The sequence below is a fragment of the Mustela nivalis genome, assembly GCF_964662115.1.
Source record: "Mustela nivalis genome assembly, chromosome: 8".
NCBI classification, from domain to species: Eukaryota; Metazoa; Chordata; class Mammalia; order Carnivora; family Mustelidae; genus Mustela; species Mustela nivalis.
Window position 1 is genome coordinate 25,174,426 of NC_139027.1, and position 12,656 is coordinate 25,187,081.

A 12,656-nucleotide genomic window follows, 5' to 3' on the forward strand; every position below is an offset into this window, starting at 1 on the left:
TAGAATTGCTAGATCATATGGTAACTCCCTGTTTAATTTTTTGAGGGACTGAGAAGTATTTCCACATCACTTGTACCATTTGTACATTCCTATGCCAGTGCACAAGCTTTTCCAATTTTTCTACATTTGTTAGTTTCAGGGTTTTTTAAATAATAGTCTTCCTGATGGATGTGAAGCGCTGCCTTATCATGGTTTTGATTTGCATTTCTGTAATGATTTGCGGTGGTGAATGTTTTTTCACTTACTTATTGGTCATTTCTGTGTTTTTTTTTGAAAAATGCCTAAGTCCTTTGTCACTTTTTGTGTTGGGTTTGGTTTTTTTATTGAGCCATTTAGCAAATATTTTAAGCTCTCTGTCACAATATTTTAAGATCTCTGAACATTCAAAACTCTCATATAGTAGGCGTGATCTAGTAAGTTTTTTATTAACATATAATGTATTATTTGCTTTAGGGGTCACAGGTCCGTGAATCAGTCTTAAACAATTCACAGCCACCATAGCACATACCCTCCCCAATGTCCATCACGCAGCCACCCTTTCCCTTCCCCATCACCCCCAGCAACCCTCGGTTTGTTGCTTGAGATTAAGAGTCTCTTATGGTTTGTCTCCCTCCCGATCCCATCTTGTTTCAATTTTTCCCCTCCCTGCCCACCACGACACCCCACCCCTGCCTCTCAAATTCTTCATATCAATAATCATATAACTGTCTTTTCTCTGATTGACTTATTTTGCTCAGCATAATACCCTCTAGTTCCATCCACGTCATGGCAAATGGCAAGATTTGGGGGTTTCTTGATGGCTGCATACTATTCCATTGTGTATATATACCACATCTTTATTCATCTGTTGAGGGACATATAAGTTCTTTTCATAGTTTGGCTATTGTGGACATTGCTGCTATAAATATTCAGGTGCACGTGCCCCTTCAGATCACTACATTTGCATCTTTAGGGTAAATACCCAGTAGTGAGATTGCTGGGTTGTAGAGCAGCTCTATTTTCACCTTTTTGAGGAACCTCCATGCTGTTATCCAGAGTGGCTGCACCAGCTTGCATTCCCAGTAACGGGTAGGAGGGTTCTCCTTTCTCCAATTTTTTTTTTAAGAGTTTTTTTTTGTTTGTTTGTTTTTTTTAGAGCAGATGCATGAGCGGGGAGCAGGGGATCAGAGGGGGAAGAAGAGGAATTTGGAAAGAATGCCAGGCAGACTCAGTGCTGAGCGCAGAGCCCGACACAGGGTTCAGTCTCAGGACCCTGAGATCATGACCTGAGCTAAAATCAGGAGTTGGATGCTTAACTGACTGAGGTGCACCCCCTGTCAAGGTGCGCCCCCCGCCAAGTTAAGTTTTATGTACAAAAACAGATGGCTGACAATATTTGACCTTTGGGCCATTGTTTGCCTTAGATTATATAGTCCACTAAATTATTAGCTAATAATTTCAAGTGTAACAGTGAATGGAAATTTCTGCCACCCCAATCTTCTTTTTATTTAATATAGTCTGGTTGGTTGAGTTTGAGTGTTAGTTGGGGCTATAGAGGGAAGAGAAATGTGTATGGGAAACTAAGAACTGTAAAGTATCTTGAGGGCCTTTTATGTCCTGGAGACCATTGGAAGATTTGATTTTTCTGCCATAGTTTAGTTAAAAAATTCTTTGATCCCTTCAAACAGATGTTGTTGTTGTTTTTTTAATATTTTATTTATTTATTTGACAGAGAGATCACAAGCAGGCTCCACTCTGAGCAGAGAGCCCGATATGGGGCTCGATCCCAGGACGCTGGGATCATGACCTGAGCCCAAGGCAGAGGCTTAACCCACTGAGCCACCCAGGCGCCTCTCAAACAGAGGTTTTAAAAAGAATTTTCTGCCTTTTGTCTCGTAGTCTAATTTTACTCTTATAATGAAAATTGTAGTTCTGATGTTATATTCCAAGCCATAGTGAAAATCCTTATACATAAATGTTGGGAGTATTGCACTTTTGAAGAGTCAGATTTATTGAGGTATATTTTACATACAGTGAAATTTTACCTTTTTAGGAGTTTGTAGTTCAGTGAGTTTGGCAAACAGTTGGGTAACTATGACAACAACTGATACACTGAATGTTTTATCACCCCAGAAGCTCCTTTGTGCTCCCTTGTAATCAGTCCCCTTGCCTTCCCATTAGCTCTTGGCAGTCACTGATCTGATCTGTCCCTATAGTGTTGTCTTCACTGAGTTTTGTGTAAATAGAATCATACAGTATGTGTAGCCTTTTGTGTCTTGCTTCTTTCATTTATAATGTTTTTGAGATTACCCATGTTCCTGCATTTACCAGTAGTTTGTTCCTTTTTATCGTGAGTAATATTCTGTGTATGGATGTGCCACAGTTTGTTAATCCCTTCACTAAATGATGGATATCTGGGTTGTTTCCAGTTTTTAGCTGTTAGGAATAAAGCACCGTAAACATTCATATACTGGTCTTTTATGTTTTCATTTCTTTGGGTAAATACATAGAAGAAGGGATTGCTTTGTCATATGGGAAATATATGTTAATTTCATAAGCAGCTACCAAACTCTTTCCCAATGTGGCTATACAGTTTTGTATTTACACTTGGAAACATATGTGAGGTGTATTTATATTTTGTCTTATAATTTTAGGTGCTTTAAAAAATTGTTAGTGTAGGGGCACCTCGGTGATTCAGTGGCTTAAAGCCTCTGCCTTCGGCTCAGGTCATGATCTCAGGGTCCTGGGATTGAGCCCCGCATCCGGGCTCTCTGCTTGGCAGGGATCCTGCTTCCCTTCCGGTCTCTCTGCCTGCTTCTCTGCCTACTTGTGATCTTTGTCTGTCAAAAAAATAAATAAAATCTTTAAAAACAATTTTTTTAGTATAGTTGATATCTTGTTTTTCAATTTTAAATTAAGTACTTAGTGATATCTTGTGATTTTAATTTGTAGTTCCCTAACAACAAATGATGTTGAACATCTTTTCTTATACTTATTTGCCATTTGTCTCTCTTTGATAAAGTATACATTATCCAGTCTTTTGCCCACTGTTTTTTAATGGATTATTTGCTTTTTTTAAATCATTGTATTGTAAGAGTTCTTTATATATTCTGGTTACATGTCCTTTATTAGACATATTGTTTTTGAGATATTTCCTTCCAGTCAGTCTGTGGCTTGTGTTTTCATTATCTAACTCTGTCTTTTGAAGAGCAGGAGCTTTTAATTTTAATGAAGTCTAGTTTATCAGTTATATCCTTTTAAGGTTTGTGATTTTTATGTTGTGAATCTCTGCCTAAGCCAAGATCGTGAAGAATTTTGTCTTATTTTCTTCTATAAGTTATATAGTTTTAGGTTTTATATTTAGGTGTGTGGTCCACTTCAAATTTTTTCTGTGTTGAAGTTTTTGTTTTTGTTTTGGATATGGACGGTCATCATTCTAGCATCATTTGCATGGAGCCCAACTTGGGGCCCAATCCCAGAACACTGGGATCATGACCTGAGCTGAAGGCAGGTGCTTAATGACAAAGCCACCAAGGCATGCCTTGGCAATGATTTTAGCATTGTTTTTTTTTTTTTTAAAGGCTATTCTTTCTTCAAGGAAATACCTTGTCATCTTTGTCAAAGTCAATCAGTGTTACATGTGTGGGTCTATTTCTGGATTTTCTCTTCTGTTCTACTGACCTGTATGTCTGTCCTTTCGCCAGCAGTTTTGTACTTACAAGTCTTGTGAGAATTACTTAGGCATTTTCTACCATCATACTGATTTGTGAGATTCAACTGATGTAGCAAGTCAACGACCTCCTATCAAAGAATGTTAGGTAATTGAGTCATTATTAAGCATGTGACTTTATTTATTTATTTATTTATTTATTTTTAGAATGAGTAGTGTGCGTGCATGTGTGCATGCACATGCTCACACTCGAGCAGAATGGGGAGAATCAGAGGGAGAGGGTAAGAGAGAATCTTAAGTAGGCTCCATTCTCAGCCCAGAACCCAGTATGGGGCTCAATCTTATTACCCCAAGATCATGACTTGAGCTGAAATTAATAAGAGTCAGATGCTTAACCCACAGAGCCATCCAGGTGCCCCATGTAATCAGTCATTTAATTTGCCTACAGTAATGTACTAAAACTCCTTAAAACATTGGTTTGGATGTTGCCAGTAAGAACTGTCATACTCTGCTATTAGGAGTGGAAGTTGATACAAGCACCCTCAAAAAGTAATTTGTTCATTTCTAGTGAATGGAAATGAACTATGGCTTATTAACTCTACCTCTTAAACATATACCCTAGAAAATTTGGCACATGTACATAAGAGGACAGGTATAAGCATGTTCATTGCAGCATTATTTGAAATAATGAGAAACTGGAAACAACCTAAATATATTTTAATAGAAAAATAGTTGAATAAATTGTAGGATGATAAAGGATACGACATGAAAGTAAAAGTGAATGAACTAGATCTCTATATACCAACATAGATCTCAAAAGCAATATAAAATTTTAAAATGAAACTATGCAAATATAATAGGAACGATAGAAAAACAGTTACTAGAAAGATATTCACTGAATGTATTGTAGTGGCTTCGAGAAAGGAGAGGAGCATTGGAATGGGAAGAAGCACAAAAAAGGAACTTTTGTATCTGTTAGATTGTAATTTATTTAAAAGAAAAAAATTTTGAAGAGTTTGAGAGAGGGCATGCACAAGCAGGGGGAGCTGGAGAGGGAGGAGAAGTAGACACCCCCCCCCCCACCCCGAGCAAGGAGCCCAATGCAGGGCTCGATCCCAGGACCCAGGATCATGACCTGAGCTGAAGACAGATGCTTGTTTGCTTTCTTTCTTTACTTATTTATTTATTTATTTTAAATTTAATTTTATTTTTTCAGTGTTCCAAGATTCATTGTTTATGCACCACACCCAGAGCTCCATGCAATACGTGCCCTCCTTAATACCCACCACCAGGCTCACCCATCTCCCCACCCCCTTCCCCTCCAAAACCTTCAGTTTGTTTCTCAGAATCCACAGTCTCTCATGGTTCATCTTCCCCTCCAATTTACCCAATTCACTTTTCCTTTCCATCCCCTAATGTCCTCTGTGGTACTTCTCATGCTCCACAAGTAAGTGAAACCATATGTTAATTGATTTTCTCTACTTATTTCACTGAGCATTATCTCCTCCAATCCTATCCATGCTGATACAGAATTTGGCTATTCATCCTTTCTGATGGCTGTGTAATATTCCATTGTATATATGGATGAAGGCAATGCTTAACGAACTGAACGACCCAGGTGTCTTAAAAAAAAAGAGAGAGCGCTATCTTACACACATTTTTTTTTTAAGATTTTTATTTATTTATTTCACAGACAGAGATCACAAGTAGGCAGAGAGGTAGGCAGAGAGAGAGAGGAGGAAGCAGGCTCCCTGCTGAGCAGAGAGCCCGATTCGGGCCTCGATCCCAGGACCCTGAGATCATGACCTGAGCCGAAGGCAGAGGCTTTAACCCACTGAGCCACCCAGGCGCCCTCTTACACACATTTTGATTTGCTGTATTTTTAGATCCTTTTAAAGTTGTAAACCAGTCATTTGTTTCAAAGAAAATGGATGTGTTACTAAATGTGACTCTAAATGCCACATTCGTAATCTCATGTATCGGTTTTTAAGATGCAATCATTTGTTAAATAAAAACTCACTCCAGAAAGGAGGCACCCAACAATGAGCAAATTACATCAGATTTCAGTAAAATCGGGTTAAACAGTGTTTTTTTCTCATTATTGAAATCATGTTTGTATATTCTAATAGTATGTATTTTAAAGACCATTTATTTAAAATAAATTCTTCCTAATTAAAATTTCATTCCATAGTACAGTATTTCACTGGTTATAAGCATCAGTGCCATGAGATGGCAAAATAAAGGATTCACAGCCCTAAAATTCTGAGAAACACTGAAGTCTATACCTCTCTCTCAGAAATTCACATGTACATTAGGATGCTAGAGGTACTAAGAAGTTGTATAGTGGTATTTCTCAGATTTACTTGATCACAACCCACTTTTTCATGTATCAATAACAGTAAGATCTGGGAAATGTTTAGTATATTCTAATATATAATGTCTAGTATATGTACAAATAATTATTTCTATTTTAAAGCAGGACAAAAGGAGCAAGCTGTGGAATGGTATAAGAAAGGTATTGAAGAACTAGAGAAAGGAATAGCTGTCATAGTTACAGGACAAGGTAAGATTGTATTTACATTTGTTTCGTAGCCATCCCGAATTATATTCACATGTTTGCCCTAATTTCAGATACACCTATCTTACTAAAAGTATTTGACAGATTTTGAAATGTTATTATTGACATTTATAGATTTACAGTTAATGCTTTATTACCTGTGCTAAATTTGAAATTATAACCAGCTATGCTTAAACTTGATCACCAGGTAGCAGTCAGATAAAAACCAATATATTATTTCTGTTGTCCTTGAACCCACTGTTGGTGATGTTTTAGCCTCATTTTTAGCTCTTTTGAAACCTGGTCCTTCCCTCATTGTTGAGGAAGGGAAGGAGTGTTTAATCATACTCCCTTTTGTGTTTGTGGGTAATGCTTGACTGCAAGTTAGAATATGAGCTATAAATGTCTTGCTTTGATTCACTTTGGCTTTTTAAAATCAAAGAGGTTATTTGTCATCTTTGCTTTCTTATCACCTAAAATTAAAAATTAGAGTCTAATAATATTTTTAAATATATAGGTAACATTTATTGCACACCATGCTATGTGCCCAAGCATCATTGTCTGGGTTTCATGTCTTTTATCTTTTTTAATCTTCACCACAACCCCACACTCTGAGACTGCTGCTGTTATCCTAACTTTTCACATAAATAACCTTAAGTACAAAGAAATGCGGTAACTTGCCTACAGTCTCATAGCTAGTAAGTGGTAGGTCAAGTCAGGATTTGAGCCCAAGCAATCTGATTTCAGAGCCTGAGTTTTTAAATATGATGCTGTGACTATTATGTAGTATGTGGGTACCACTATTAAAGTATTTCACTTTATCACAACTAAAATAGATTCAAAAGAAAAAGTTGTATAGACTGAGAATCTTACCACTATGGATCCGTCCACTCAGTGGATGTTTGTTGTCTGGTTGGCTGACTCTACTACTTGTATCTGCTAATCTCTAGTATTTTCTATGTATCTAATATTGGCCAGGTTTTTTTTATCTCCCCTTTTTATTTTGAGTACTTCTCTATACTGATGTCCTGCACAAAAGAGAGCAAAATAGAACAACGTGGGAGGTTAGACCTTTGAGACTTTTCATTATTTTTTCAGTATGACTTTTTTTAGGTATTATGTATACAATGTATTTGTTGCTCTTTGTCAATTGCATGGAGGCAGAGCTAGAAAAAAATGAGTTAATAAGAAAGATAGTATCTCATTGAATCAGGTATGCCTCTAATTGTACCCCTAGGAGAAAAACAGTATCAGTTGAACTATGACAGTATTCTCTTCTTACCACTTGGAATTTGACTTATACTTTATTGTATGTAATGTCTTCATCCTATTTAGAGATAGCTGTAATCACAATATTAACATCCAGGACCAAATTTGTTTTTGCACAGGCTGTGACATACTGTGGTATGAATGCACCCTGGCCGATAGCTTTAGTAAGTTGTACTGGTTATAAAACACATTTCATGGGGCATCTGAGTGTCTCAGTTGGTTAAGTGTCAGACTCTTGATTTCAGCTCAGGTCATGATCTTGGGGCTGTGCGGTCAAGCCCTGCCTCAGCCTCTGCTCTGGGAGTGGATCTGCTTAAGATTCTCTCTCTCCCTCTACCCCCACACCTCTCACTCTCTGAAACACACACACACCCCTCAACTTCAGAAATATATTTATTTTTTATTTTATTTTATTTTTAAGATTTTATTTATTCATTTGACAGAGATCACAAGTAGTCAGAGAAGCAGGCAGAGAGAGAGAGGGAAGCAGGCTATCTGCTGAGCAGAGAGTCCGATGTGGGGCTCAATCCCCGGACCCTGGGATCATGACCTGAGCCAAAGGCAGAGGCTTTAACCCACTGAGCCATCCAGGCGCCCCCAGAGATTTATTTTTAATGTAGGGAGGAAAAATACACCTCAAAATCCATGAAATCATATGTGAAGCCCATGAAATACCACAGTAGATCTGAAACCATCATAAGGAACTATAACTAATTTTTTAAACTTTATAAAGACTGTGACTCCCAGAGCACCTGGATGGCTCAGTTGCTTAAGCATCCAATTCTTGATTTCAGCTCAGATCATGATCTCAGGGTTGTGAAATCAAACCCCATGTTGTCTTTGTACTCAGCGGGAGTCTGCTTTTCTCCCTCTGCCCCTCCTCTGTCTCTCTCAAATAAATAAATGAATTAAAAGAAAAAAAAAAACTGACTCCCTGTGAGATTAGTTGGGGTAATATTTTATTTTAAAGTAATATTAGTAGGGAAACAGAGGTGTTAATTTTTTTCCTCTTTGTTCTTTCAGGTGAACAGTGTGAAAGAGCTAGACGCCTTCAAGCTAAAATGATGACTAATTTGGTTATGGCCAAGGACCGTTTACAACTTCTAGGTATCAATTAATGAATTGTATAACTGGAATAAGATGTTTTTGAAATGTTTGTTCAGTGAAACTTTACATGTAGTTGGAAATAGATCAGTAATCTTGAAAATGTGTTCTATGTTTTTTTCCTAGCTTACAGAAAATTCTAACATCTACAAGAGAGAGTATAATGGATTAATTATCCATCACTCAGCTCTAACAATTATCAACTCATAGTCAGTCTTGATTTATCTGTACTCAAGGGCTGGCAAATTACAGCCCATGGACTAAACCCAGTTCACTGCCTATTTTTATAAGATGGCACACAGCTAGCTACTCATTCCTCTATTATTGTTTGGATGCTTTCATGCTACAGTGCTTACAGAGTTGAGCAGTTGATACAGAGATCATACAGCCTTCAGAGCCTTTTAATATATAACTTTAAAAAATATTATAATATTTACTATCTGGCTTTTTACAGAAAGAGTTTGCCAGCCCCAATAAATCCCTACCCACTCACCCCCACTCCATATTATATTGAAACAAATTCTTGACATCTTTTTATTTCATTTACAAGCATTTCATATTGTATCTCTCAAAGCTAAAGATGCTTTAAAAATAAAATTACCAGGACACCTAGGTGACTCAGTCGATTAAGCACCTGCCTTCAGCTTAGGTCATGATCTCAGGGTCCTGGGATCAAGTCCCACATCATGCTTCTTGCTCAGTGCAGAGCCTGCTTCTCCCTCTGCCTCTCCCTCTGCCTGAGGGAGTGCCTGTGTACTCTCTCTCTCTCTCTTTGACAAACAAATAAAATCTTAAAAATAAAAATAAAAAGTAAAATTACCAAAATGCCATTATCACATTTAAAGTATAACCAATAATTTCTTTTAATAGTAATAAAAAATTATGGCCAAAGAAACGATCAGTGTCCAAATATAGTTTACAAATAATATGTAGTATATGATATGTATTATGATGTATAGTTAATATCTCAAAATTTAATAATTCTTACTATTTTTCTAATAATTTTTTGCACCAGAATCTCAAGAAGATTCATATGATATGTTTCTTTTAATATACAAGTTCATCTGTTTTTTTCTTGTAATTTATTTGTTGATGAACCAGATCTTTGACACATCGTGGTTTCCTGCAGTCTGTTTTTTGCTCTATGCCTCTCCGTGATATTTTTTTTTAAAGATTTTATGTATTTGAGACAGAGAGATAACAGAAAGAGAGAAAACATGAGCAGGAAGAGAGGCAGAGGGAGGGGGAGAAGCAGACTCCCCCCTGAGCTGGGAGCCTGATGTGGGGCTCGATCCTAAGACCTGCAGATTATGACCCGAGCTGAAGGCAGACATTCAGCCATCTGAGCCACCCAGGCACCCCTCCATGATATCTTAATATGTTCTTCTGTCCTCCCTATAAATTTATAGTTGAATATAGACCCTTGATTGGATTGAAAGTTGATTTTTATTTTTTAATAATAAGACTACTTCATAGGTGGTTGTGTTTGTCAGTAGTTCTGACATCCTGTGATGTTAGTAGCAGTTGATGACTGATGCCTAGTGACATACATAATTCTATCATTCTTTCTGTATTTATCAGCTGAAATAGGTCTATAAAGAGAAGCTTTTCATCTTTTATTTGAATGCTTAAGTTTTAAAAATTTTTTCTAAGATCAATCTACTTCTAAGATAAAGTGGAATTAAAACCCACCCCTCTTGGATGGTTCTCTACTGTAACTTGATGTGATAGAAATAGATATTGGTAAATAGACAGACCTTATATATTTATTGCTCTGTGATTTGTGGTAAGTTATTTAGCATGTTTGAACCTTTTTCTTGTCATTTATGATATGCTAATAGATAATATTTATTTCATCATATGTGACCATTAAATTATTAAAGGAACCTAATCATAGTAACTACTCAAAAATGCTGGGTTTTATTCTTCTCCTTATCTTGCTTTTGCGGAAAAATGTACTTATACACTCATACATAAATATCGTGTATTTACATACTCATTCATTCATTCATTCATTTTTATATGATCCATTGTGTTTTATAAGTTTTTTGCCCCACACTGGTGAAAAGAAATCCTTTAATGTTTTTAGGTGGCTGACAAGGCAGTGTTCCCCTGGCTTCTGTGGCTGACAGTGTTTCCCTTCTTACTCACACATGAAGATTATTATCATATCACATAAAATTAAATATTATATCAGAGGTTATTATAGTAAAATAATTGTTCTACTTCATACTTTCTGTGTGTTTTAGCTATAATGTCTTTCACTATATGTACATATATATGATGTGGGTTAAGACTGGTTTTGGAACATTTTGTAGCATGTTTCAAATTGAATATTAGTAGCTAGTTGTTATCTTTTGAAGATGTGATACGATAAATTGTTGGAAGCATCTCATTAATTATGGACTTGTCTTTAAATGCAACTTTGTCATTTTTTAATCTGTGTTATTAAAGGAGAGGACAAAAAGGATTTATGATGTGAAGCTAGGCATTAAAAGAATAATCTTTTGGATGTCATCTGTTGTCATCCTCAAAAACTCTGTATACCTATTGAAGGATCTTACTTTAAAAAAGAAGTGGAATAGAAGGCATCAACATATTCCTGTCTTCTGAGAACTCAGAGTCTAGAAGTATATATACCAAAGATAGTAAAGATAGTAAAAAAAGAACTGTGTACAGGTGCATAGTACCAGTACATGGGTACTGTATGTTGGTTAAGAAATGGAGTTTTTCAGAGATGGCACACCCAACAGTTGTCTAATTAGTTTGGAGAATCATTTGGGGAGTTCCCCATACAGACTGGTTTGAGAGGTTACAGACTGATAAAATGGAAAAGGTTCCTGTATATTATATATCCTCAAGTTAGCAATCGTAAACCTTCAAACAAAGCTTAACTGTAAGCTTAACTGCGGGGGAGGAGGCTTCTTCCGGCCGGCTGTAGGCTACCTGCATACGTTGAAGGACACAACCCGCGGAATTGGTGTCTTCTGCAAGATTGAAATCATGGCAGGTCCAGAAGCTGATGCCCAATTCCATTTCACTGGTATCAAAAAATATTTCATCTCTTACACTCTCACAGGTAGAATGAATTGTGTACTGGCCACATATGGAGGCATTGCTTTGATGATCTTATACTTCAAGTTAAGATCTAAAAAAACACCAGCTGTGAAATCAACATAAACAGATTTTAACTTGTACCTCATCTGTTAAGTTCCCATGCCTGGAGAAGCTTTTGTCAGCTCATCATGTCATATTCAATTTGTACAATAAATTATGAACCTGGAATTATGAACCTTATAGATAAGAAGATAATTTTAGCATACCTGGGAGTTACCCTTTTGTTAAAAAATAAATAGCTTCATATAACATTCATTTATTACGTCCTTACTCTAGACCAGGTACAGTGCCAAGGATATTAATTAAATTTATTTAGTAATTCAGTAAATTATTGGGCGATTACCGTGTTCTAGGCACTTAGGATATAGAAAAGGATTCCTCCTTCATAGAATTTTTACTCCAACAGGGGGAAGACTGGCAGGAGGGAATAAACATAAAAAATAAGTTATACAGAATGTTGGAAGGTGATAAATACATGAAGAAAAGAAAAAGTAAAACGTAGTAATGGAGATTAGGAGTGGATGGCTGGTGGTTTGGGCTTGTAGTTTTAAATAGCATTGTCAGATATGCCTCTTTGAAAAGATGACGTGAGTTAACCAGGCAGGTATCTGGGAGGAGATTGGTCCAGATAGAAGACCTGATGTAAACCCTTAAGGAAACATAACTGGTGTGTTTGAGAAAAAGGAAAGAGGCCAGTGTGCCCCAGCAAGGAGGGTGTGGGAGAGATAAGATCAGAGAACTAATGGGACAGGGAGGGTTCAATACAAAGCACAGGGCCTTATCGGCCTCCATAAAGATTTCAGCTTTTACCATCTGTGAAATGGGGAGCATTTATAAGGATTTTTAGGAAAGGAATGATGTAATCTGACTTAGGTTGTTTGTTTTTTTAAACAGATTTATTTGTTTTAGAGAAAGAGAGAGCACGAGCAAGGGGAGGGGCAAAGGGAAAGAGAGAGAAGC

The 12,656-nt window shown here is 36.8% G+C and overlaps 1 protein-coding gene and 1 pseudogene across 8 annotated transcripts in view; both read left to right on the plus strand.

Moving 5' to 3' along the window:
- The window catches only part of SPAST (spastin), a 55,232-nt gene that overhangs the window by 10,823 nt on the left and 31,753 nt on the right, over positions 1-12,656 (plus strand). For 2 of the 7 annotated variants that reach the window (XM_082745276.1, XM_082745280.1), the window contains exons 2-4: positions 6,126-6,212; positions 7,595-7,639; positions 8,499-8,582. In XM_082745276.1, coding sequence (XP_082601402.1) covers positions 6,126-6,212; positions 7,595-7,639; positions 8,499-8,582 — 216 coding nt within the window. The remainder of the gene's footprint in view (positions 1-6,125; positions 6,213-7,594; positions 7,640-8,498; positions 8,583-12,656) is intronic. The other 5 variants (XM_082745278.1, XM_082745281.1, XM_082745279.1 and 2 more) reach the window with 3 other exon arrangements.
- Positions 11,470-11,864, plus strand: LOC309871852 (ATP synthase membrane subunit K, mitochondrial pseudogene; annotated as a pseudogene). Its single transcript has one exon. The product of its transcript is annotated as an ATP synthase membrane subunit K, mitochondrial pseudogene (transcript).